This window comes from Hyperolius riggenbachi, chromosome 6, assembly GCF_040937935.1.
Source record: "Hyperolius riggenbachi isolate aHypRig1 chromosome 6, aHypRig1.pri, whole genome shotgun sequence".
Taxonomy (NCBI): domain Eukaryota; kingdom Metazoa; phylum Chordata; class Amphibia; order Anura; family Hyperoliidae; genus Hyperolius; species Hyperolius riggenbachi.
The window spans coordinates 148289212-148316905 of record NC_090651.1 but is presented as its reverse complement, the minus strand read 5'-3'; the positions used below and the strand labels follow the sequence as shown (position 1 = coordinate 148316905).

General features: G+C 41.9%; 1 protein-coding gene across 6 annotated transcripts in view; it reads right to left on the bottom strand.

Annotated features, from left to right (window-relative positions):
• Positions 1 to 20026, bottom strand: part of LHX9 (LIM homeobox 9) — a 105379-nt gene extending 85353 nt beyond the window's left edge. Inside the window, exons 1-3 of one of the 6 annotated variants that reach the window (XM_068240069.1) lie at positions 19708 to 20026; positions 14370 to 14633; positions 10454 to 10537 (exon numbers count right to left, since the gene is read on the bottom strand). In XM_068240069.1, coding sequence (XP_068096170.1) covers positions 10454 to 10537; positions 14370 to 14546 — 261 coding nt within the window. In that variant the 5' untranslated portion in view covers positions 14547 to 14633; positions 19708 to 20026. The remainder of the gene's footprint in view (positions 1 to 10453; positions 10538 to 14369; positions 14634 to 19707) is intronic. The other 5 variants (XM_068240068.1, XM_068240071.1, XM_068240070.1 and 2 more) reach the window with 5 other exon arrangements.
• Positions 20027 to 27694: the final 7668 nt, after the last annotated feature.

The window sequence follows — 27694 nt, the reverse complement described above, 5'->3', positions numbered from 1 at the left end:
TGTACCTGATGGAGATCTCTGCAGTGCTGGGCCGAAATTACGCATTAGCGTAATTACGCATCGTAATTCACTACAAATGCACCGTAAGCGTTACGTGTAAGGTTACGGTATTACGCGTAATTAATTACGCGTAGATCGTAGGTTACGTTATTACGCGTAACAAATTACGCGTAAGACAGTAAACTCCCATTGAAATTACACAGTCTGCCGTAATCGCGTAATATTACGCTCCCGTATAATATAAAAAAGTCGCCGACTTTAAGGGTTAATAGCAAAGCCCCCTTAAGTGCTAAGAGCCTCAAATTTGGAGAATATATTAAGGAGATCAGAAGGAATAAGAGGAAAAAAATTTTTTCAAAAAGACCTTGTAGTTTTTGAGAAAATCGATGTTAAAGTTTCAAAGGAAAAATATATACATTTAAAAACCCGCCGACTTTAACGGTTAATAGCAAAGCCTGCTTAAAATTTAGGAACACCAAATTCACAGGGTATATTAAGGGGATGAGTGGGAATAAGAGGAAAAATTTTTTTTTCAAAAAGACCTTATAGTTTTTGAGAAAATCGATTTTTAAGTTTCAAGGGCAAAAATGTCTTTTAAATGCGGAAAATGTCAGTTTTTTTTGCACAGGTAACAATAGTGTTTTATTTTCATAGATTCCCCCAAGTGGGAAGAGTTTTACTTACTTCGTTCTGAGTGTGGGAAATATTTAAAAAAAACAACGTGGGGTCCCCCCTCCCAGACCTCTTTAACCCCTTGTCCCCCATGCAGACTGGGATAGCCAGAATGCGGAGCACCGGCCGCGTGGGGCTCCGCACCCTGACTATACCAGCCCGCATGGTCCATGGATTGGGGGGTCTCGGAAGGGGAGGGGCAGCCAAGCTTTCCCCTCCCCCTCCGAGCCCTTGTCCAATCCAAGGACAAGGGGCTCTTCTCCACCTCCCTCCGATGGGCGGTGGAGGTGGAGGCCGCGATTTCCTGGGGGGGGGGGTTCATGGTGGCATCTGGGAGTCCCCTTTAAAAAGGGGTCCCCCAGATGCCCACCCCCCCCTCCCAGGAGAAATGAGTATAGAGGTACTTGTACCCCTTACCCATTTCCTTTAAGAGTTAAAAGTAAATAAACACACAAACACATAGAAAAAGTATTTTAATTGAACAAAAAACATAACCACGAAACCACTTAATTAACCATTAATACTTACCTGTCCCTTTAAAAGCCAGTTCCCACGCAATATCCTCGGAAATATACTAATCAGTTACAATGTAACAAAGTTGTTACAATGTAACAACTTTGTTACTTTGTAACACCACCGCACCCAACGTCACTCGCCGCTCACCCGCCGGCCGCCGCATACACTCTAAGTCCCCGCCGGCTCCCGCCGTCCACTCCGCCGCATACACTCTAAGTCCCCGCCGGCTCCCGCCGTCCACTCCGCCCACACCTGTCCAAGGAGCCCCATTGGTCCTTAGCAGACCAATGGGGCTCCTTGGAGCCCAAATACAAAGATGCTTTAGAGAGCTCTGAGCTATATAGCTCAGAGCTCTGTCGGGTTTAGGACGCTAAGTCCCCGCCGGCTCCGCTGCCCTCCCCGCCTCTCCCACATGTCACCTATATACATGCTGGCACCCATGGGTGCCAGCATGTATATAGGTGACAGGTGTGGGCGGAGTGGACGGCGGGAGCCGGCGGGGACTTAGCGTGTATGCGGCGGCCGACGGGTGAGCGGCGAGTGACGTCGGGTGCAGTGGTGTTACAAAGTAACAAAGTTGTTACATTGTAACAACTTTGTTATATTGTAACTGATTAGTATATTTCCGAGGATATTGCGTGGGAACTGGCTTTTAAAGGGACAGGTAAGTATTAATGGTTAATTAAGAATATTAAAGGACTTTTTTCGTGGTTATGTTTTTTGTTCAATTAAAATACTTTTTCTATGTGTTTGTGTGTTTATTTACTTTTAACTCTTAAAGGAAATGGGTAAGGGGTACAAGTACCTCTATACTCATTTCTCCTGGGAGGGGGGGTGGGCATCTGGGGGACCACGTTTTAAAGGGGACTCCCAGATGCCACCATGAACCCCCCCCCAGGAAATCGCGTCCTCCACCTCCACCGCCCATCGGAGGTGGAGAAGAGCCCCTTGTCCTTGGATTGGACAAGGGCTCGGAGGGGGAGGGGAAAGCTTGGCTGCCCCTCCCCTTCCGAGACCCCCCAATCCATGGACCATGCGGGCTGGTATAGTCAGGGTGCGGAGCCCCACGCGGCCGGTGCTCCGCATTCTGGCTATCCCAGTCTGCATGGGGGACAAGGGGTTAAAGAGGTCTGGGAGGGGGGCCCCCACGTCGTTTTTTTTTAATATTTCCCACACTCAGAACAAAGTAAGTAAAACTCTTCCCACTTGGGGGAATCTATGAAAATAAAACACTATTGTTACCTGTGCAAAAAAAACTGACATTTTCCGCATTTAAAAGACATTTTTGCCCTTGAAACTTAAAAATCGATTTTCTCAAAAACTATAAGGTGTTTTTGAAAAAAAATGTTTCCTCTTATTCCCACTCATCCCCTTAATATACCCCGTGAATTTGGTGTTCCTAAATTTTAAGCAGGCTTTGCTATTAACCGTTAAAGTCGGCGGGTTTTTAAATGTATATATTTTTCCTTTGAAACTTTAACATCGATTTTCTCAAAAACTATAAGGTCTTTTTGAAAAAATTTTTTATCCTCTTATTCCTTCTGATCTCCTTAATATATTCTCTAAATTTGAGGCTCTTGCACTTAAGGGGGCTTTGCTATTAACCCTTAAAGTCGGCGGCTACCTAACATTGATCCATGCGTAAACTTTTCCGCTTGGCAGCATGACCTTACGCATTAATTGCTAGTAGGATTTTACGCGTAAGCCTATAACGTAACAACCTCAGTTACGGTATTCTTACGCGTAATTGCGTAAGGGCTATGCGTAATTACAGACATGTACCGAAATTGAATGTCTACGCCGTAAGCGTAATTCCGTAATGCGTAATAGCGTAAAATTACGTGTAATGATCCGTAAGCGTAGCTTTTTCCATTACGCCCAGCACTGGATCTCTGGGTCATGAGTGATACTTTTGTAGATTCTGCTACCTGCTCTTACCATGTCTGTCTCTACATTATACCAGTCTCTCAGCATGAGGTACTTGTAGTCTGGGGGTACGTCTTATGAATTTAGAGAGTACTTGTCATCACTCATTACAACAACTTTTCAGTTTTAGAAAATAATACATCATGTTATTATAGATAAACAAAAATCAGTATGTATAAGTTGAGAAGGGGTCCTTATTCAAGTCACTTTTTCTCTGTTTTCTCCTAGGTGATATTCTCACATCTTACCAATAAAATGCCCTTTAAGCCACCGGCAAGCAAGAAAATACACAGAATAATTTTGACAGTATTTTTTCTATCGTAGAATGCTGAAAAGTTATTTTAAATTAAAGATGGAAAATTATCTCCTAGGAGAAAACGTAGGAGAAAAAGGGACTTGAATAAGGGCCACTGTTTGGTAAGCATTTAACCTCCCTGGCGGTAAGCCCGACCTACACTCGGGCTAACCGGTGGAGAGGATCACATGGCCCCGGGAGGATTGTTTTTAATAAAATGTGACTTCAATGCTTAAGCTAGCACTTGACTAGCTAACTATGCCCCCAAGTTCCTCCGCTCTCCCCCGATCCCCCCCAATCGGCGCCGGAATACGTACCCCCCAGGGATGCCGCGATGGCGCAGCACCCAATCAGCTCCCAGCTTCTCTATGGGGAGTATCGGGACTGCGCATGACGTCAATAACGCCAGACGTCATGTCCGATCGTCGCCATAGCGATGAGTAAAGCTGAATGGAGAAGCTGCGGCTCTCTTGGGCTTGCGGAGTGGTAAATATTGCCGATGGCGATCGGGGGATCAGAGAGGTGTGGCGGGGCTTGGGGCACATGGTTAGCTAGCGCAGTGCTAGCTAAAGCATATAAATTACATTTTATTAAGAAAAATCCTCCCGCGGACACAGCCTCTGAAACTGCGTACCGCCAGGGAGGTTAAAGCACAGCTGGACTAAGAGGCATATGGAGACTGCCATATTTATTTCCTTTTAAACAATACCAGTTGCCTGGCATCCTGCTGATCTTCCATGCATCAGTAGTGTCTGAATCACACACCTGAAACAAGCATGTGGCAAATCCAATCAAACTTGAGTCAGAGACACCTGATATGCATGCTCAGAGTCTATGGGTAAAAGTATAAAGGTGCGTACACACATGCGACTATAGTCGTTTGAAACGATCGTTCCCCGATCGTTTAAAACGACGATCGTTTAAAAAAAAGCAGCCAACGACCATTAAGTCTAACGACGGACGAGCTAGATCGTTAAAAACGAACGATCTAGCTTGGCGGATTTTTTCCAACGACGATCGTTTGCAAAAGTAGTACATCTTTGGAAACGGTCGTTCGTACTAGGCTTGACATGCGCATTTCACTATTTCTCCATGGAACATTTCATTTTCATGCGCAGGCGCAATACTTGCTTTTACGTGATGTTACAGTCGTTCTAACGATCTGATCGTTACACACCTTTTAAAACTAACTTTACTTAGGTCGTTCTTTCATCAATTAAAAGTTTGTTCGTCGTTGACAACGAACGATCGTTGTCGCATGTGTGTACGTAGCTTTAGAGGCAGAGGATCAGCAGGACAGCCAGGCAATTTGCATTGTTTAAGAGGAAATAGATATGTCAGCCTCCATATCCCGCTCACTTCAGGTGTACTTTAAAGTATTCTAGAGCTGACTTAATAAGAAGAAACAATACTTACCTGGGGCTTCCTCCAGCCCCATAAGTAGGTGTGAGTCCCTCACTGTCCTCCCGCAGTCTGCCGTTCAACCGCAATCAGCCCCGGTAACAGGCTCAGTCACTAGTCGTGGCCTTCTGCGCATGCGCGGACCACCTGACTGACACAACTGAGCCTGTTACTGGGACTGATTGTGGTTGAAAGGCAGACCACGGGAGGATGGCAAGGGACTCAAAGGAGCTTATGGTGCTGGAGAAAGCCCAGGGTAAGTATTGTTTCTTCTTATTAAGTCAGTTCTGGTTTACTTTAAGTACACATGGGATGTGCTGTTAATAAATGTGTGTAAAGGGGTTCTTATGATAATGCTACCTACGTTATAGGTTTCCTCAGTGTTCATAAGGGGGTACCTAATGTAATAACACCCTAGAAATCTGTGTATTCATAGAAGGGTTCTTGCAGTGTATATTTACAAATCTGAGAAGTTTCACATTAGAGTGCATTTACCTCCTACAATTCCTGGCATGATGTATGTGCTCATGTAATAAAGAGAACCATATGTCTGCATAGGAGCCAGGCAGCACTACACGTTCCCATGTGACTTCATATTGTTCTGCACTATTTTTTTCTATCACTTTGTTGTTATTTGTAAATCTTTAGCTATGATACGAAGTAAACAAAGACATGTTATACTAACATACAGGAGATCTGAAACACATCAGCAATTGCATGCTGTGCCTGGACTCCTTAAAGGACCACTATCGGGAAAAAAATGAAACATTTTAAATACTGTACATGTAAATACATACAAATAAGGAGTATGCTTCTTCCAGAGTAAAATGCACTTTAAATTACTTTTCTTACTTTTATGTTGCTGTCACTGACAGTAATTAGTAGAAGTTAGACATCTGACGGAACTGAAAGGTTTTTGCCTATTCCATCTCCCCATGGGGGATTCTAAGTATTTAATTTATTCTTTACAAAAGCACTCCCAGGAGAGCATCTATACAATGATGGAGGCCGGCGCCTCTACCAGTTTGCACACTACTCTGGCAGTTGACGAATCCACCAAGAGAAGATGGACTGGTCCAAAACCTATCGGTTCTGTCAGATTTCTACTACCTGTTGTATGTGACAGCAAGATAGGAGAAAAGTAATTTATAGCACATTTTACTCTGAGAGAAAAGTACTTTTTAGTTATGTGTTTTCATGTTTTTTAAATTTTATAATTTTTTGCGATAATGGTCCTTTGAAGTAAACCTATAACCAGCCATTTGCCACTATTGTGAAACAAATCAGCCCCACAGTAAACATTCAAGAAAAATGTCATAATTCCATAAAACACCATGGGACTGGGAATTAAATAGGATTAATATTTGTCATTTATTTCTTGAAAATAGTTTATTGTATAATAAATCTGCATAGTGCTTTAAAAAAAAAGAATTAGAGAAATAGCTTAATTTACAGATTCAAAGAAAATACAGTAGTCTTGAAGTACAATAGACTCAATAGCAGTAGCCTTAGAGATCTTGCTAATCTTGCTTATCTTTGATATTATACCACGAATTATAGATACACCTTTGGGCAGATCATTTAGCCTAGGTCCAATGCTCACTACTGTTAAATGAAATGAAAAGAAAATTTAAAGGATCTTTCAAAGTGGATCATAATTGAGGGAAATATCTGTTTAAAACTTATATTCCTTGAGTATTACTTGTATTCAATGCTCACTAGAATCCTTCTTTAATGATTTAACAGATCCTGGAATCCTTGTGAATCTAGTGCTTGCGTGTTATCTTGGTGCCTAGGCATCACAACAGGAATTATAGACTGATTAAGCTTCCCTTCTATCACAGATGACAAATGTCATTGGAACTCAGAAAAGATCTCTCTAACTGACAAAAATGACAATAAACTTGTGATAAAAAGGTCCATGCCCCTCCACCCTCTATCATAGATTTTACAATATTAATAAATAAAAAGGTAAAGTTCCACATTTAAGGGAAGTGGAGCCTGAGTAATAATCTATAGGCCTGTGATGTTAGTACTTATGTTATGTGGGCCAATGATGAAACATATACTTTTGTGCTATCTGTTTCCTAACTGAAGGATTATTTCTGTACAATTCCATCAAGGTGGATAAAGTAAAAGTGTCACCTGTGTAACATTAAAGCAAATCTGAATTGAAAATAAACTTATGAGATAAAGAATTGCATGTGTAGTACAGCTAAAAGTAGAACATTAGTAGCAAAGATAATAGTTTCATATTGTTTTCCCTACAGGAAGAGTTAAAAAACAACAACTTTAGTTGTTATCTTTACAAAAGAGCTTCTCAGAGCTATCCGACCCGCTGGGTCGAATACAGTCCTGTTTTCTGAAGCACTTAAACAGCCAAGAAACAATGAAAGAGAGCTTGAGATAAGGTTTTACTGCAGGAAATTCAGAAGGTCATTATTTCTGCTGTGTTTTATAGCTTATCCACTAGCTGAACGCATCACGCCGATGGGTGTGGCCGCGGCGGCAGCCCCAGGACTGCCTAACGCTGATTGGCGTAAGGTTCTGGGAGCCTGTTTCGCTCCACCTTCAGTCTCCCAGCAGTGGTTGCCGATAGGAGACTGGTAAACCACCGTCTATTTACTGTACTGGGGACAGCCATGTGACACGGCTGTCCCCCTGGGGCACACAGAAGTGATCCGCTGTGATAGGCTGAAGCCTATCACAGCCGATCGCAGTAATTGGCTGACGGAGGGAGGGAGGGAGAGAGGAAAAATGTAAAAAAAAAAATACACAAATTTAATAATAAAAAAAAAAGAAAGAAATATTGACCAAAAAATAAATAAACATTGGGGGAGAGATTAGACCCCACCAACAGAAAGCTCTGTTGGTGGGGAGAAAAGGGGGGATCACTGGTGTGCTGACATGCATGGCCTTGCAGCGAGGCCTTAAAGCTGCAGTGACCTATTTCATGAAAAATGGCCTGGTCTTTAGGGTGGGTTTAATGCTGCGGTACTCAAGTGGTAAACCAACAGAGTTTGGTTTTAAAACTGCATCTTTGACAGTATGAATGAATGTTATAAAAAAAAAACGATATAACTGAAAATAAAAATATGAGGCTTTTCTTTGCTACTAATATTCTGTTTATTATCTGTACTACACATACAATTCTTTATATCATAATTTTTATTTTCACTTCAGGTTTGCTTTAATAATATCTTGCTTCACATCTCCAGTAGTGTAAGCCTTTTACCATCACTAATGAACTGCAACATCCCCTCTTTGTGCTAAAGCATCCCCTCATTCTAAATGTATTCACGTCTTAAATACGTAGAAAATAAAGAAAGAGAAGATACTGGCGTAAGATGCATATGTCTCCATTTCAGCTTTTTACCACATGGGTCTTTGTTTCCCCAGAATGCAGCAGAGAGCATGCAGTAAGGCTGGGTGGTGGATATGGAGAAACATTTACATTATAGAAAAATGAAAATAACTAGAATTTCCATGAAAAGTCAAAAGATACTGCAGCCTGTTGCTAATAAAGCTGGATTCGCCATTCCTAGACTCCTGCTGAGCTGGGCCAGCGCCATTATATTCATGAAGTCAGAAGATACTTTAGCAGTGAACATTTATGGCCAAACAGCATGCGATTGGATGTGGGTGCAATATGATCCAATCACGTGCTCGACTTCAGTTGAGAACACCTGCTGCTCTCTCAGCAGTACCTCACTGCAATATACACAATGCACATCTTACACACTGTATCGCCCTGGAGGAGTGACACTCTCTCTTTATATAGCTTACTTTGTAGTAGGAAATCTGGCCCATGCCTTCATATTGATTCAAGTCAAAAGTTTGGACAAAATTATGCAGAAATCGACTGTTTCTCCAGGCTTCATAAGGGGGCGGGGGGGGGGGGGGGGATTGGACATTTTAGTTGGCTGCTTTTTGTTTTATCCATCCACATAGCCTTATTATTGTCAAGTCATGTATGGAAAATATATGTGTCGTATATGTGCTTATACATATACAAGAGGTTGTACCATCAGATCCTTGTCACAGCCTGTGATTTTCCCATTTGAATATCTCTACAGTAGTCTGTGTTGTCAGACAGGAGACATACGCTCATTTTGTAAGTGAACATCAGAGCTCTATTTTTTAATTTGTTTAAGTCCATAAGAAGAATGCCAATATCATAAAACGACCCCCCCCCTCCTCCCCCCCCCCCCCCCTAATTACATGGTTCTAGATTCCTGTCTAAAAGGATTTCCAGACTCCATATTTATGCAAAGCTACTGCTGCACAAGACAGGATTAAATATAATACTGATGTTACACTCAGCAGAGGTTAAATCTGAACACCTAAAGACTACATACAGAGAAAAAAGATTGTCACCTTATCGTTATGCCAAAAGTGTATATTTACTAAACTTAAAAAGACCAGCTAAAACACACCTAAAGAAAAGAATACTGAAGAAGCGTTTTAGAACTTAAGTAATGTGACTTCATTAGGCCTGGTTACTGACTGATAATAGTGGACTGCACTCTGTTTCTTTGTATTTCTGGTATTTTGACTCACTTACAAAAGTGAGATCACATACCGTAATTATGCTCCTTTGCTCTTACAGGAAACAGTCACATCAAAGTTTACGTTATTAACTGGCATGAATAATGGAATACTGTAAGTATTTGGCCTTTTTGGCTTGTTTTTAAGGTAAAATATTGCCTTGCTTTATTGTGGGTATGTTTTAATGAAATTGTGATGATAGGACATTGAGACTGTCAAATGTCATATATGTTTCTATCCAACAAACACACAAATGTTTTAATAGCAGAATAGATTCTCTCTTCCTTGCATTGTCATCTTCATTACTCCTTCCACAACAATCTTTATTTTCCAGGGTGTTTCCAGGCCTGTTAAGGGGGAGGTTGATGTATAAGTTCACCAGTGCTCTGTTTCCACTCTAGCACAAGCAATGTAGAGTTATTATGGTGAATCTGTACACTAAAGTATTTGTGTGTGTGTGTGTGGGGGGGGGGGGGGGGAGGACAAATTGGTCCTTTATAGCCAGAATGTTTTAATTTTTTAGACTGATGACTCAAGTGTCCAAAACAACAATTAAACTTATGACATGATGAACACAAGGGCCCATATGCAATTCACTTTTTCTCCTAAGTGATATTTTCACACTTTATCAATAAAATGCCTTTTAAGTCACCAGCAAGCAAGTAAATACTCTGAATAATTTTCTCAGTTATTTTTACCTACTTTTTGCAGAGTGCTGAAAAGCTATTGTAAACAGAAGATGAAAAAATATCTCCTAGGAGAAATAGTGAACTGCATATTGCCTAATAACTTTTAAGTTTAGGCTATGGGAAAAGTTCAATTTCCCCCAGTTCTCCTATTTCTGATTAATGTTTAGAGCCAAATACATGTTTGTTGGGGAAGTTAGGAATGCTTTTTTTGTACCATAGTTAGTACAATTTGCAGTAAAGCAGTAATGTGTGGTTTGCAGGCAGATGCAGGTGATTTTAGTTTACACCAAGACCCATACATTTTCAGTGGTGGCATTTAGTAAAGTAGATTTGTGGTGAAGGGCAGAGATCATACACTTCATATATACAATCAGAAGTAAAGAAAGTGAAAAAAGAAGACAGTGACCTTGCTGTGCATGATTGGCTGTTGAAAGAATTCTATCTTCACCTCACTGTATCCATCACACATTCTCTGTATCTCCATTTCCTTCTGATAAAGAAGATTATTTTGCTGATATTTCACAATCCAAGGCAAATATTACACCAATAAACTTTAAACAGCCACTTAGGATAATAGCAGAAAATAAAAGTAAACTTCCTCTTAAATGGGAAATGTGTAACACCGAGCACCAAAAGAGCACCAAAAGAGTCCCGAAGGAGAACCAAAAGAGCTTTCAGACTATTTTGCCCCATCATGGTTGTACATAATCTCAAATTTGTCTTTGTACCTACCTGAAAATTTTCAAGTTTTGCTTTGTGCTAGAGATGCAACCATATGCCACAGCCCACTGTTTTTCTTTTGTTGTTGTCCCCCCCCCCCCCCCCCCCAAAGAATCAAGCAAAACATGAATATTTTCAGTAGAACACAATTAATTTTTCAGATGTATCTGTCGTTTCCACAAAACACATTTATTACAAACTGCACAATATCTATTCTTCCTCTGCCCTGCTTTAGTGTATGAAATGTACCACAAAGGTGGACTTACACTTTAAGATAATTGGCTGCTTGAAGTTAACACATGTGTGAGGGATATGGTCCTCATATATTATTATTATGATAGTAACAATCAATGTCTTTAAATTCTGACAAAGCTGTGCCTTCTTGGGATTATTGCTATGCCAGATCACCAACTACATCACTTACTTTAATGATTCATATCTAAGGACCACTGTTTTCCTCGGACATCCCATAACCTTATGAGCAGTCATTGATTTGTTTATGTTCGTGAATGTTTAATTGTATGTATATTTCTGGGCTTAAAGTAAACTTGCAATTCCTGCAATTCCTGCAATTTAGCAGGGAATTTTAATTCCCTGTAAATTTAAAAACAGGGGGGGGGGGGGTCGCTACTGTTTGAAGTCAACAGTGATTAACAGCCAATGCTTTCATCACCTTCTATTGAATTCTCTGCAGAAATTTCAATTGGGTCTGAATTTCATGAGGCTGCTCTTTCACTATACAATGCATAGAATTATTCAAAATGGCCACACTCTGGGGGAATGCAATTTGTTGTTCCATTTTTATATATATTCATATACTGAAATACTTGGAATCATGCTAGATTACTACTTTGGTGGATGGTAGAACGTCCAAGCCTGACTTTCTTCTTAACTAGCTCTTATTGGTCAGATCACTTGGAGAACTAGAATCAAGATAGAGAAAAGCTGGAGTCATTTAGCATGCAGCATACTGTGGATCAAATCCTTAACAGTGGTGTAATCAGCAAGTTCAGAGGGTACAACTCTGAAGGCTATTTTACTTAAACCTTAGTTTGGGAGAGATAGCCAAGATGTAAGCCGTAACTACTCAGTATAGGCTGTTCTCATTGTTTTGTAGTTTCGTTTTCTTTATCCAGCACGGTATAATTTGTAGTTATTAAAGAAGAATATGAGACCTTCATTCTCTATGAAGCTTGCCTATCATTTCATTCTACATTTTCCTGCTTCTAAGAGTAGTGCAGACTACAGTCTTTGCTTTGTGGCATAAATAGATTAAGATGAAATTAAAATATTAAGTTTTTCTGCCCTAGTCTGTAACTTTAAACTGCTCTTTGTAATGCTGGATTAAATGTATATGTTATTTAACCATCACTCAGCTAAACTGCTTAGAACAATAGCATCCCATAATCAGTCTATGAAAATGTAAAGGAGGAACAAGGAGGTAGCATAGCAAAATTCATAAAACTACCATGTGCCCTGTTAAATTGACAGTAATATTAGTCTAGCTTACAATAACTGCAATTATAACAAAAACAGAGTTACCAACTGTAAAATATTAAAATTATTAATAACGGACTATTTGAAGTAAAGTTAGTGTAACATACACTTCAAAACAAATGGTTGCCATCTGCTGAAAGTAGTGTCAGTCTCAAGGCATGTGAATCTGCACAAACCCCACCAACAGACACACAACAGACACACAAACAAACACACACAGTAACTCACACACACTACAAACATACACTCACTCTCCACAAAAACACACACACCACACAAACACATACAACCACCACAAACACACACACTCCACACAAACATATGCTCAGAACCACCACAAACACACACATACACACACTCCACACAAACATATAGAACCACCACAAACACTCTCACACACACTTTACACAAACACATACAACCACCACAAGCACACACACTCCACACAAACATATACTCAGAACCACCACAAACACATGCATACACACACGCCATACAAATACATATAACCACCACAAACACTCACACACACACTTTATATAAACACACACCACACAAATACATACATACTCACACCACAAACACAATTTTAAGATGTGCAACTCCTTCATGAACATGCTACAAATTCCTGTGCGTTTATTTCTATTCTCTGCCTGCAGATAATCAATAACTGCCTGGCTTTATTTATTTAAAGAAACTCTTAGTTGGTGCAACAGATTTGTTATAATTTAAACCTTCTTCCCTTTATTTGTAAAAAGACACCTTTTAGGGAAAACAAACTTTTAGTGCAGTGTGCTGTCATTTTTAGTTGCTAATATCTGCTTTGAATTCTTGAATTCGTTATTTTGAAATATAATTTAACAAAACTTTAGTCTTCATTTAAGCTTTTGTTTTTTTCTTTAGACAAAATTTGACAACCAAAAAAATAAAGAAACTGATTGCTATTGTCTCTGTGACAGAAACCCTTCACCAATCTGTCTATAGCGATACTAAATAATATAGTCTCTGCATTTTAGAACATGCAACACATTTAAAACTAAAAATAAAGAAAAGACACAAAGAAGCATTTTTTGCAATATATTGTGCTTTGGTTTGGGGACTACTCAAAACAGAAAACCTCGAAATTTATAGGTATTAATACATTATTATCTGTCTGTATATCTCCCTGGAGAGCTTATTAAAGTAGGAAAAATATCCCTTATCCACTAATGAGGCTTGATCTCTGTCTAATCTCTTTGTTATACTGACCCCAATTAACATTGTCTTGCTTTCTTGGGTTGCTTGTGGTTTAGATTATTTGTGTGTTTCTAATGAAAATATTATGTTGCTTGTTACCTAATAGAAAAAAATGTATTATATTATGCTTTAAAATCAAGTGATACAGCTAATACTGATATTGGTAATAATGATACTTAATAAATATTATTATAGGAAGTTTTTAAACAAAAGAAATGCACTTGATATGGAAGGGATTTATATAAAGTGTGCGTGCACTGAGAAGTGCATGGCTTATAGAATTGTATATGCAGTGCTATATGTACATTTAGAGTAATACTGTATTCTGGAGGTAAATCTTTTTATGAAAGGCATTTCCTGCTTTATGTTGCTCTTCAGATTTTTATTTGTTACACCTTCACTACTAATCATAAACAAAAGAACACAGGATGAGATTCTAACAGATAAAAAAGTGAGTGCATGGTGCAAAATATGTAAGTATATTATATATTCTATTATATAGTTATTAAATATTATTCCTGTAAGAAGCTGCTTCCACCCAAGAATTTTCCAGATACAAATGGTAATCAGGATTACTCCTGATAATATGTACATTGTAACTGTTCATAACTGTGTGTTTGAGTTTATTGCTTACTGGTCAATGTATTCTTCTTTTCATGAGATGCATAATACAAGTCCAATAATCTGTGTTTAAGTTATATATGGATCTCATTTTGGTTAGCCACTGCAGCAATTCTTAACTGCAGAGTTACAACCCCATCCATAACTGAAGAGCCTACCGCCCAGCTCCATAAACCCGAAAGCAGTAAAAGCATAAAACAAAATAGAAACAGAAAAAGAAGCGCATAGAGCAACTTTGAGACACTCACAGTTTCTCTGCCATTGACTTGGATAGTTTTTGCCAGGCGGTTGTCCGCAGACTTGGACCTCCTCTCCATCTCTTCCATGATCCCCTGTATATGTCCCCCGGTTATCCCGTGGAAGAGCATGGCTGCTGGTCGGAAAGGATAGGCACTTTCTTCTGTTCTGCACCCCACAATTTCCATATACAGAACTCTAACGTGTTCTCCAGCATCCAATCCCAAAAGATGGTCTGGCAGGCAGCCCGGACACTCTCAGCAGTCCTGATCCTCCTGGAGACACAGCAAGGAAACACAATGAGCCATAGGGCGCAGATGGAGGAGGCTATAAGTAAAGTGGTGGGATGAGGAGGACCCTGCAGGACAGGCAGCAGAGGAGGACAAACTCCAACAGCTCTGGTGCTCGCAGGACCTGGTCAGTGGATCTGTAGGGGGAACCGGCAAACCAATCCATTTCTGATCACTTGGGTAGGAGGGGCTCACATTTTCTTAAGCAAAACAATAGGTTGTCATGCACTGGTGAAGCACTCACTGATGGACAAGTGTTGACAAGTGGGGGTTGTCGCCTCCTTCCTATTTACAGTTATTTCATTTATTTCATCAGATGAAGAAGCACTGGGGGGGCATTAGCCGGACCTGCCTGTGACTAAAGCCATGTTCAGGGCAGAAGACTGGTTTAAATACTATAGAATATATATGTATTAAGCCTAAAAATGGACATGTGGCAGTGTTATACTGAGAGGTGGACTGAGCATACTACACTGTTTCTTGCAAAGAAACCAAAAGTTGCGGAAGTATGTAGAGTGCAAGAGAAAAGGATGGGGGGGGGGGGGGCATTAGAGAGAAAGACAGACGGGGAGGGGTGTGCTGGAAAAGAATATAGGGCGAGGAGAAAGAGTGGGAGACAAATTATACTGAGAGTTAGAGAGAGAGGTGCTAGGTGGAGAAAGAGGAAGAAAGTAGCGAGAGTGAAAGAGAGAGGCACAGTGCCTGAGATGGGGGGGAGAGAGAGAAGGGAAGAGGGGATAAGAATTAGGTGAGGGGGGCTAATGGGAGATATAGAAATCAGGGGGTAGCGGAGAATGAAAGAGAGGAGGGGAGATAAAGAGGGCTGAGCCACACTGCAGAGTACTTTTCAATACTTTTGCACTGCGTTTGCGTTTAAAAAAAACACTCTCATTGGCTTGCATTAATATTGCAGCAATCGTGATTTTTCTTTGCTGACTTTTGATTGTGATTCCAGTTGTCACTGGGGGCTAGCAATACAAGAATAAAATGCTGAAAAAAACGCAGCATGCGGCACTTTTTATTTTTGCATAAAAAAATGGAATTGCGTGTAAAATCGCATCAAAAATCGGAATTTACTAATATATTAATGTAAGTGAATGGAAAATAGAGAGAGCTCAGGTAGGAGTGTGAGGGGGGGAGAGAAGAGAGGGAGAGATAAAGAGAAGGGTGGAGGAAGGAAGATGGATGAGTGTGTGTGTGTGTGGAAGGGGGGGGGGGGAGGGGGTTATGGATACATAGTACTGTTTTATTAAACATGGTACAACTTGGGCTCAGCCCTGTGCAGCTGTTGCTTGCTGTCTGCCACCTCCAGCTCTGCTCTCCTGGATGATGATGTCTTGCTCACTTGTCAGAGTCCTCGGGGACCAGAAATGTCCCATCCCTGACTTATTCTTCCATACCGCGCCTTCCTCTCAGCAGGATGTCACCGGGGAACCGGGGAGGACACATTGTATTATTGCCATACCTTTAGCCTATACATATTTAAGCCGGTGTTCCAACATTTTAGCATACCCGACAGAATAGCATACAAATGCTACTGAGCATGTGCAAAGTCATGCAGGGCATACATTAACCCCATAATACCCATCAGCAGCATTAACCTTTTCAACCCCAGTTAGCTGCCTGTGTGCTGATGTGCAATCTCCACTATCCAAGTGGACATAGAGTTAGAATAAAAAGTTGTCCGAGCGAAGCGAGGACCGAGCCCGCAGCCCAGCGAGCGAAGCGAGCGGGCAAGGGGACACTGATTCTACTAACAAGGGGTATATCACTTTAAATGTATGCTATTCTGTCAATGTATGCTAGCTAGTTGGAACACCGGCAGTGTCTCCCTGTAATTGAGTGGAAGTAAAAGGCGGTGTATGGCGTCTGCTGACAGCCGGGGGATGAGCTGCAGCAAGCTGGGAGTTGAGTGTGGGGTGCCAAGTGCACATCAGGCTGTGGATGGCTCTGTGCTGTCACTGTGCTGACACTGAGGTCACAGCCCATCCGCAACACTCAGGCCACATGCAGGGGACACCTACACAGGAAGACACCGCACACTAAATGGCTGGTTACTAACCAACCAAACACATCATCTCTGGCTGCTCCAGGTGTTTCTTACCACTAATCAGTTTGACTGACTGTTAGGATATAGGTCTATATAGGCTGCTTTTAATCTCCCACAAATATGACTGTATACCACAAGGTTTACTGTACTGTATTCCTATTGCCATTACAGTAAATAGAACATGCGGACAAGCGACACATTTCTACTTCAGTACTCAGTAAGGTTCAAGAGAATTTTAAAAAGGAAAAAATCCATGCATTTGCATAGGACTGGTGGATATTTTATAGATCTCAAAATCACAGTCCAGTCTAAATGCCCCCCCCCCCCCTTTAGTAAATCACCCCAAAGATGCCTCTGCTGTTCTCTATTCCTTTTCCCTTCACTTTGCTGTGTAAATGTATTAAATGCAATATACAGCCCCGAAAGCCCAGAGATGCTCTATACATCATACACAGAATTAGTATATGTACAGTATACGTGAATATTAAATATATATGTGTTTATACAGAGCTATTCATATTCATAGCTACTCATGCCGGGTAACTGTGTAATTGGACACATTTATAGAACAGAAAAGAGATAGATGGATGGATAGATGATAGCTAGCTAGCTAGCTAGATAGATAGATAGATAGATAGATAGATAGATAGATAGATAGATAGATAGATAGATAGATAGCTGAGGTCCAGCCGGCTGATATACTGCGCGTTGTTTATAATTTTTTTTTAAATGGAATCAACTCCCAAATGATAATCTCAGTTTATATAAACGCGTGTCACAAAACAACACATATCATTCCTCTTTTTGCAGGCGGACATCGTCCACTTTCCTATAGATGTGGCTCTCCTCTTTGATTTCCTTCTATACATTAAAATATTGCAGTTCACATATTTTGTTTGCTAACAGTAAGATGCCCCCCGTCCAGAATGACCAACATCCAAAAAAAAATATACATTATATATATATATATACATACACATACATACATATATTCCGCAGGTGCCCTACTGTATAGCTGGCATTTACAGCGATAGCTCCAGTGGCGTGTTAGCAATATTCCTAATCTTGTTCCTTGTTATCTGCCGGAATTGAGGGGTATACAATATATACAATCAAAGCTGCACTAATTTGCATAGAAGGTGTCCTAATCCTGTGTATACAGCTGTATACCTCGTTTCATGTGATGATCATTTGTGTCATGGAGTTGTTTTAGTTTACAACGACCCTTATAGTTTGGAGGGGGGGGGGGGGGGGGATATGGACTGTCTCACTTCACGTTGTATACTGACAAATGTAATTATAATAATTATTTGTATTATTTGGAGGAGTATTTGTCAGTGTTTCCCGGGTCCCTTGTTTGCTGTGATCCCGTCTCTGCTGCTCTCCGAATGGCATCACTTTGGCCATAAATACCTTGTTAGCTGTGGCCAGAGGCGAGATGGGGAAGCTTACTGTAGCGTGAAGGTTTGTGCATTGAGAGCTATGTACAGTGTAATTGGACTGCAGATAGCGCTGGCCAGTGATATTGTGGCATTGCAGCTGGACACCATGAGCTTGGGGTGAGGGAGAGAGCAGACAGGCTGCTGCTCCCTGGCACTGATCAGATGGGTCCCTAGAAGCCCATTAGCCCGCTGAACAGGCTGCCAGCATAGGGGATAATGAGCAGGAGGATGCGCACAATGGGACTCACACAAGTATCACATTCATGGAACAATGGACATCATGCATGCTTAGAACTGTCTAGGAATATAGCAATAGATAGATAGTGAGCTAGATAGATAGATAGATAGATAGATAGATAGATAGATAGATAGATAGATAGATAGATAGATAGAGAGAGAGAGAGAGATAGAGATAGAGATAGATAGATAGATAGATAGATAGATAGATAGATAGATAGATAGATAGATAGATAGATAGATAGATAGATAGATATGCTGACATTACTGCTGGATACAAGGAGAGAGAAATCTAATCCTATGTAGTTGCCTACTATCAGCATACACTGCATGTAATGTTTGTTCCTGTATGTTACACGTGTATGATCCCCTCTCTTGTATTGGGGGTATCCATGCTGTAGAACGCTATATAGGTCCTTATGGAGAGAGGGGCAGCCATGCAATGTCTATAATTAGTTACAGGGTGCAGAGGATTAGATGAGGATGCGGAACATATGGCCACCAGAATAAAGTACCAGTCCCAGTGTCACCAACACCATGATGGCACCACAGCTGGGTCCTGTGTGTGGAAATACTACGGAAATAATGCATGCTTGTTTTGTCTTGTACCGCTTCACGTTTAGCGTTAATATTCTGCATGATGTAAAATTGTTTATATATATATGTGTATATATATATATATATATATATATATATATATATATATATATATATATATATATATATATTATAATAATACTATTATAAATGATATTATTATTTCACAGAACGTAGTGCTGGCATTTAAACGAATATTTTTATGTAAGAGGTAATTCGAAATAATAATAATAATTACAACAAGAAAACCTTAATGTCATTCATTATACAAAATACTACAATATTTCACATGTTATTAATTTAACTAGAGGTGAAACAGGCTAATGAAAGCGAGTAAAAACAGTGTAAACGGTGTGAAAGCCCATTGCTGGTAAAAGGGGCGCAGAGGGCTGTTAAGGTTTGCTTTTATGGGATGCACATAAGCCAGATATTTACTGTAACCGCTCTCACACTAAACGGCGTGTCATCGGAATGTGGAGAAATATCGCCTCATACGGGAAATAAATGAAATAGTAATGCGTGCAGGTGAGGGGGGGGGGCATTCTTGTATTAAATATGTATGAGTAATTGTGGCTAATCAATAGGAACATGTACATAAAAATCAGCAGTTTCCAGGGAAATCTTAGTATAAATAAACAGAAAAATTATGATGGAGCAGCAATGTGAGAAGTTTGCATAATAAGTGGAGAACTGAGAAGTATACATAATAAATGGAGAAATGAGAAGTACATACCTGATGCTGCAGAGACTGAGCCCCTCAGCTGGGGTAAAGGGAACAGAGTGGACGGGTCTGGCTGCTCCTCTGTAGTCACCACTGATGAATGATCTGCTTCCCTCAGTATAAGGATGCTGATGCTGCGCTCAGGTCCAGCTGATACCTCCTCAGTGTCAGTGGGATAAGCGCTCACAACTGGAGAGATGTGGGGTTCTGGCATGAGCAGTGGGCTGGTCCTTCTCACTACAGACAGTCCCTTGGCTAATTAAAACAAACAAGATGCCTTGCCTAGGAGACTGGCTCTCTGTGCCATCCGCTATGTGATCTATATTCTCTTCCTCCTTTTCACATCATTCACCCTCATGCCTTGCTTGTATTTCCCCTCATACACCTATAGCAGCACTTGCCTGCTGGCAGTCAGCATCCTCCTCTCACCTGTATCACACCTGCTTCTACTGCCTGTCAGTTACTGTGACAGTATAACAGCCACCTAATAACTGATCAAAGGCAATACTGCTGCACCAGTCCGCAGCTCATCAGCTCATCAAAATTCAGAGCATTTTAGTAACAGGACAAAAAAATGAACTGTATGTAACTGATTATGCGCAAGCATGGTCTCACTGCTGATATCATACAGAGAGTATTTATCTGACTTACTAACCCATACGAAATAATCAGAGATTCTATTAATTTGCCACTACAGACCACTGTATTAGTCTTCCATACATGCTGATCAAACACTTTATATACTTTACTATATGGCAAGCCTGCACTAACCGGCAGCAGTGTGCCAACAGGGATATGCCAGTGATGCCTGCCTGACTATACCTGCTGTAGGAGAGAGGCGCCTGCTTAGAACTGGCACGCGTCTTATGTGTTGCGTTATTATTGCAAGTGATTGATGAGCGACCGCCTTTTTCTGCGCCTACATCGCACGATCTCATCGAGCACAGATCTGTTCCAGGGAGGCTTTCTTTTGTTTAGGTTATAAGCATGTATGGTTTATCCAAATATAATACTATTATGGCTTCAACTAGACGAATCGTTCAAGATCCAGGGCAGAAAAGATGGTATCTAAGCTACATTCTATTTCTCTGAATATAATCCTGCTAAAAGGAAGTGCCTGTCTACAGCCTGCAAATATCTGCTGTGTGTACAGCTTTTCGGTGATAAGACTCAGTGTTATAAATTCTAGGGGAATTTCGTTATTCTTATATTTTATTTATATGATATCCTTACATTTATTCTTGAAGTAAGTCGTAGGGGTGAGTCTGCTAGGGTGTGGGCGGGCAGCAGGTTGGCAGGACCAGGTGTTGCATAGCAGCTCAGTTAAGTGGAGTGGTCAGGAGTGGACACCCACTGAGCTAGTGACAATAGGGAGATGCAGCAATAAGTGACATTCCACCGAATCAGGCAGAATTTAGTAGAAATAATTTAGTAGCATCTAGAAACACACACACACAAAGTCAAATATATATGCAGTAGAATCTGCTTATAGTAAACTCTGATATACTAAACATCTGGTTATAGTAAACTCAGTCCTCATGTCCCAGCAAACGTGTCTGTATAAATATACAATGTATGACCTGTTCTGATATAGTAATACTATAAAGGTATCAATATATATAAATGTATATATATGTATGTGTGTATATATGTTTATGGGATACAAAATATATCACTTTAATGATGATACAGGGATATGGGCTCAAGTCACTAAAGTTGCGGTAATAGCGTTAGCTGGTTCTTTAATTTACCGATGTGTTTGACATTGTTAAATTGTGCGCATTCTTAAGCCAAAACACCAAGACAGTCACAGCGGCAAACAGAGCAGATTGCCTCTGCAGAGGAGACCGGATCGGGCTGGGGCGGGATGGGTTGAGATAGTGGAGAGCGGGCGGCTGCAGCAGTGGAAGGGACGAGGGGACACGGTGCAGGGGAGCGCTAGGTTAATCGGCAAACTACAGTGGATGGGGCACTCATAAGACAGGTTAGGACGCTGCACCACCAACACCCCCCAATGCAGACCCTCCCCCCAGAACCCGAGCTAGGACGGAACAAAGTGCAATCAGGTGAACGGAGGAGGGAAGGTTACTCAGAAGAAGTACTTGTTGTGCGTGGGTTTGGGGATGCCATTTGCGCCAGCATGTCAGTTGGGAATAGGGTAGATGGGTCAGGAGTGGGATGAGGTGCTGCACTGTAGCGCCTGTGTGTTGTGGTGGCGACGGGGAGCGCTTCTAAGCACTTGTGGGAGAAGGGGGTCTTAGACTGGATGAGAGGAGAGCACTTGTTGGGGGGAAGGGGGGGGGGATGGATGGTGCCATTTGTGTGCACTTGGGGGTTGGGTGGGGGTAGAGGGTACCGTTTGTGCGCACTTATAGGGGAAGGGGGGGTGGGCAAGGGGGATAACTGAGTACTCTTGGGGTAAAAGGAATTAAAGCAGCACTTGTGAGGATAGAAATGGGATGAGGGTACCACTCGAGGGGGCACAGTAAGCATGTATGGGAGGGGGATGCTTTGCTTGAGAGTTAAGGAGTTGTGGGCATATTGTGTGAGCATATATTGTGAGCATATAAAGTGCCGCACCACTCCAGGATCCAGAGATGCGCTTTCCATCACACCCTGCCTTGCTCAGTGAGATGCTTCACTGGATCCTGGGGGGGGGAGGGGTGAAGCTACCTAAGGAACCTGGGTTCACACTGCTCCAGAAATGCAGCAGATGCGGAAATGGCAGGATGTGCTGGTGTGCGTTTCGTTCACATTACCTGCTGTTTCCATCTCATATGTTTGCATTGCACTCACCAGTCCACTTTTCTGGTCTTCCACACCATTCCCAATTATCCTGGAGACCAGGAAGCATGAGGCTTCCTGTTGATTTGTAAAAAAAAAAAAACCAAAAAAAAACCAGGAACTCTATCTAACAACAGGGAGATTTCTCATTGGTTCAGCATAAACCAATGAGAATGTTTCCTTTTGCAGGTGAATTCCCATTGTTTCTTTGCAAACCAATGAGGTCCCCCATACTTCTTCTAGTGACCGATCCCCTGCCATGGACTGAATGACAGCAATGGAACTAAAAATCCTTGGGACAGGTGAGTGTTTCCATGTGGCAACTAGCCTAGTGAGAACAGCCATAGTCCATTCCCATGGGCTTCCATTGTATCCAATTTACATCATTTGAGGTGCAAACGCGGTCCAGCTGTGTAAAAATGCAACCGTTTGGCCGCACCATATGTACGTTTTGTGTTTTTTTAATGCAGCCAGTGCATTTCAATGAGGAATTGCATGCTTTGTGTGCAAAAGTAGTGCAGGTTGTATCTTTTTTTAACACTATACAGAGTTGCAGCTGGCTTCTGAAAACACAGCTGCCCCATAGGAAAGTATTACTCACGTTTTTGCATGCAGCAAAACATTTCGGAACTGCACAAATGTGATCCCTCCCTAACACTTCTTCCTCTTCACAGACGACTCGGGGAGGTAAAATAAGAACAGGCTGAGAGTGGTGACAAATAAGAATAGGCTTAAATGTTAATACCACATGACACAGCATTAGTGAATTGATACCATGCATTAAAATAAAGCATTCATGCTTTATTTTAGGAATTTCATATGTAATTTAGGAATTTCATCTGTATTTTAGGAACTGTCTTTATTTTAACATTTCCATTTGTAAAATAAAAACAAACAGCTTAAAGGATACATCCGAGAGAAAAAAAAAGATCTACTTAACCGGGACTTCCTCCAGCCCTTGGCAGCCTTTATGTCCCTTGCCGCAGCTTCAGAGTACCACGGTCCCCTCCGTTGCAGATGTCAACTTCGCCAGGTTGGCATCTTCTGTGCATGAGCGAGGACATGGCTGCGCCACTCGCAATTGTGCTTCAGTGGCTGGGAGCGCCCTGGGCAAGCGCAGTAGTTCTGCACCTGTGCAGAATGCTCCAGGCCACATGAGCATGATGGCGAGCGGCACGGCCAGGTGCTCACGCAGGCGCAGAAGGTGCCAACCTGTTGAGGTCGGCAACAATCAGTAACCCTTTGCACCCTCTCATGCAAATGTTCAAACAAATGCATTCACAGATTCACTCATCCAGGCACCCATGTTATACCTACAGCTAAGTTAAAAGCCAGGGTCTTAGTTCACAAAGGAATGCATTCTCTTGCTTAGTCACCTACACTGCACAGAAGTACCCAGGTAAATGTAGGTGTCCAAACTCTGGCTCTGTAACATGCATAGTGCGAACATGCAAGAGGTTTGATGCAATGAATGTTTACATGTCTGCACTATGCATGTTACAGGGCCAGAGTTAGGACACCTACGTTTACCTGGGTACTTCTGCGCAGTGTAGGTGACTAAGCAAGATAATGCATTCTTCTGTGAACTAAGACCCCGGCTTTTAACTTAGGTGTAGGGATAACAGTGGTGCCTGGATGAGTGAATCTGTGTATGCATTTGTTTCAACATTTGCATGCGAGTGTGCAATGGGTTACTGATTTTTGCTATTTTTCTGGCCACACCACTTTTAGCACCTCCCTTTCCCTAAATTACTTATTTCAATGTCCTAACTAGAGGCGATGTGCCTAGATTTATGTGTTTTTTTCCTGTTGAGGTCGGCATCTGCAACGATGGGGATCCCGGGATTCCGGAGCTGCGGCGAGTGACATATTGGCTGCCAGGGGCTGGAGGAAGCCCCGGGTAAGTAAAATGTAGAGAAACCGAGAGCCCAATATAGTGTATGTTAAAACATAAACGAAGTAAGGCAAATCAATGAGAAGAATATACTCACAAACATGGGTTACCACACAGGCAACCACTGTATAAGCAGGTGAGGAGATTAGACCTGTCCTCGCTCAGGGCTAAGAAGTCGCTCTCTGTAGATGAGAAAAAGGGGTAGCTCACCCCTCCACCAGGGATGGACACGATTTTGCAGTAGGAGAACAGAGGCGCCAGCAGAATAAAAGTGGATAAAACCTTTAAAATTTGCTTGGAGGAAGTGGTGGACTTACCTCCATAAAGCAGACACGAAAGACTGTCTGAAAAGTAGCAATCACATTTGGTATATAGTACCCCATCTTATCTTTGAAATCTCCTTTAGTTCTGTACACTTAACAACGCAATCTATCTCTGAGGATTCTTGTAAGTTTATTCCAGAAGTGTTTGTCAACTGGTTATTGTCAGTCTGGAGAGCTGTATTGGCAGAAAAGTTCTAGGTTTCAGTGCACTTTGCATGCCTGGGATGCATCTTACAAATTGCATGCAATTTTTTGCAAAATATGCAAGTTTTTCTGTGGTCCCATGGACTTGCAACAAATGTGAATTGCACATTGCATACAAACAAAAAGCAGAAACATTTTCAGCAAATCGCAGTGACTGCTGCAGCTTTGCTGTGTTTGCGTTTTAGTAGGAGGGGTTTTTGGTTTCTTTAAGTCCCCTATACCTTCCTTGGCTGTTTTGGGTCACCCCGAGCTGCTTGGTTATTGTGTTGTACTGGTCCAAGCCCTATCCCATAGAGCCATATCAATCCCTGCCATGCACTGAAGAGGACCAAAAGTCCAAAACAGGCTGTCTGCATGTGGGGTTGGTATGGCTCTGTAAAATTTTAAGCAATAGGCTTGCTAGACACCAGTGGTTCTGTATGGAAGCTTGGCTTCTGGGGCATAAAGAGATAATTTGCATATTCAGTAGTGATGCATTGGTGCATTGTGGGTAACCACAGATATTCACTTTAAGCTGAATTATAGCAAATTCCTTCTGTTTTAACCTCCTGGGGGATACAATTATATCGCCCAGGAGGTGGCGCAGCACAAATTTTTTTAATTTTTAATTTTTTAAATCATGTAGCGAGCCCAGGGCTCGCTACATGATAGCCGCTGTGCAGCGGCATCCCCCCACCCCCTCCGATCGCCTCCGGCATACAAAGCAAACAGGAAATCCCGTTCCGAACGGGATTTCCTGTTTGGCTTCCCCCGTCACCATGGCGACGATCGGGATGACGTCATCGACGTCAACGACGTCGTGACGTCAGAGGGAGTCTTGATCCACCCCTCAGCGCTGCCTGCCACTGATTGGCCAGGCTGCGCACGGGGTCTTGGGGGGGGGGAGCGGCGCGGCACGGCGGGTAGCGGCGAATCAGCGCGGAGCGGCGGCGATCGGTATATACACGCAGCTAGCAAAGTGCTAGCTGCGTGCAACAAAAAAAAATTATGCAAATCGGTCCACCAGGGCCTGAGAAATCCTCTGTGGCGGCTTACCCCGAGCTCAGCTCGGGATTATCCCCCAGAGGGTTAAGAAGGCAACCCACACTTAGCATTGCTTTTTACTAGGAGTGCTTTTCGGTCTCTTTAAGTCCCCCTATACCTTCCTAGTGGATTTAGGTCACCTCGAGCTGCTTGGTTACTGTGCAGTAATCACTGTGAAACTGCTTGTCACCTGTAGTAAGGCATTCCGGAGCAGTGCTTTTTAGCGCTGCTAGATTTTGGCGCAGCCGGTGCTACCATAGACTATTATAGGAATCATATCACACAGCGCCGTCAGTAGACAGAGTAACGTCAGCGCCGTCAGTAGACAGAGCCAAAGTTGCTTAAAAACCCCTAACGCAACGCCTGGTGCTCTCTGATGTGGACGTCAGAGTGAGCCGCGTTGTGCAGCTCACTCTGGCGTCCGTGATGCCGCGATGCGTACTCTTGGACGCATGCGGCATCACGTGGTCCCGCCCGGCCAATTGCCGCACAGAGCGGCGCTCCAGGAAGTAAACACTGCATGTCACACCGTGCAGTGAATATTAATTAGCCATGTGCCCGGCCGCTCTACCCTCCTCCCCAACTTGACTGAGCATGTGCAAACAGTCTAACGCGGCTGCACTAACGTGCGCCTGTAACGTCCCACTGTGAACCTAGCCTAAAATAGATTTTTTTTTACAAAAATAATTTTGTTAGTACTGTATATGGATTAACTAAATTTTTGTAAAAGTTATTTCCACATCTCCTCACCTGCAGTTACATTTTCAGAGAGCTATAATGCGTTGAAAAATACACATATTTGTGAAAATGTACACCCAGGGAAGAGCGGAAAGAAAAAACAGCACCACTCTATTAAAGTTTGAAGAAGTTATATACAGGATCTTTATTATAACATGATCAAATGCTAATGCAATACCTTATGATGGTACAATACAATTAAAAACACATTAAAAAAAATATTTTTTTTGCCATGACACAATAACCTATTATAATATTGCTGCCCAGCTACAATATGCTATCAGCATCACAATTAAACTCTGTGTGATTGAACTAGTGTTCAGAAATAATGGAATTGACAGTGATGTAAAAGTGCTAGTGCAATGCATAAGTGCTATTGTGAAATCATAATTTTAAAAAAAGGAAAATCAATGTGCAGAGCAAGATATCAAACAATACAATTATATCTCACCAAGTGTACAAACCAAACCTGAATTATGCCCAAGGAGCAGCCTACTGTATACATTGCATAAGGAAGGAGGATACTTAGCCCAGAAGGATAACCAGATGCAGAGCAGGCAAGAGGTGTAGGCAGAGATGGACGGAGGGCTCCCTGACGGACCCCACAAGTTCCACAGGAGTCACCCAGCTTTCTGAACAGGGGAGGAGCGGTCCTGTGTTTTTACCTGTTTGATTCATTTTTGGGAAAATATTTATTTTCGTGAAAATGTGTTTTCTCGTGCCCATTGATATCAGTGCATTTGGTGAAAATGTGTTTTTTATTATAATTACTATTATTTAGTATTTATACAGGACTGACATCTTCTGCAGCTCTTTACACAGTTTGGGCTTGATTCACAAAGCGGTGCTAACTGTTAGCACGCCTGTGAAAACTCCCTTAGCACGTCTAAACGAGCTTTTCGCGCGTAAAACTTTACGCACACACTGCACAGAGCGCAGGGCGCTCCGCGCGAAGTGCCCATTAAAGCCTATGAGACTTAGCACTCGCATAGGACTTTGCGCACAAAACTTTACGCGCGATCTGATTGAGAAA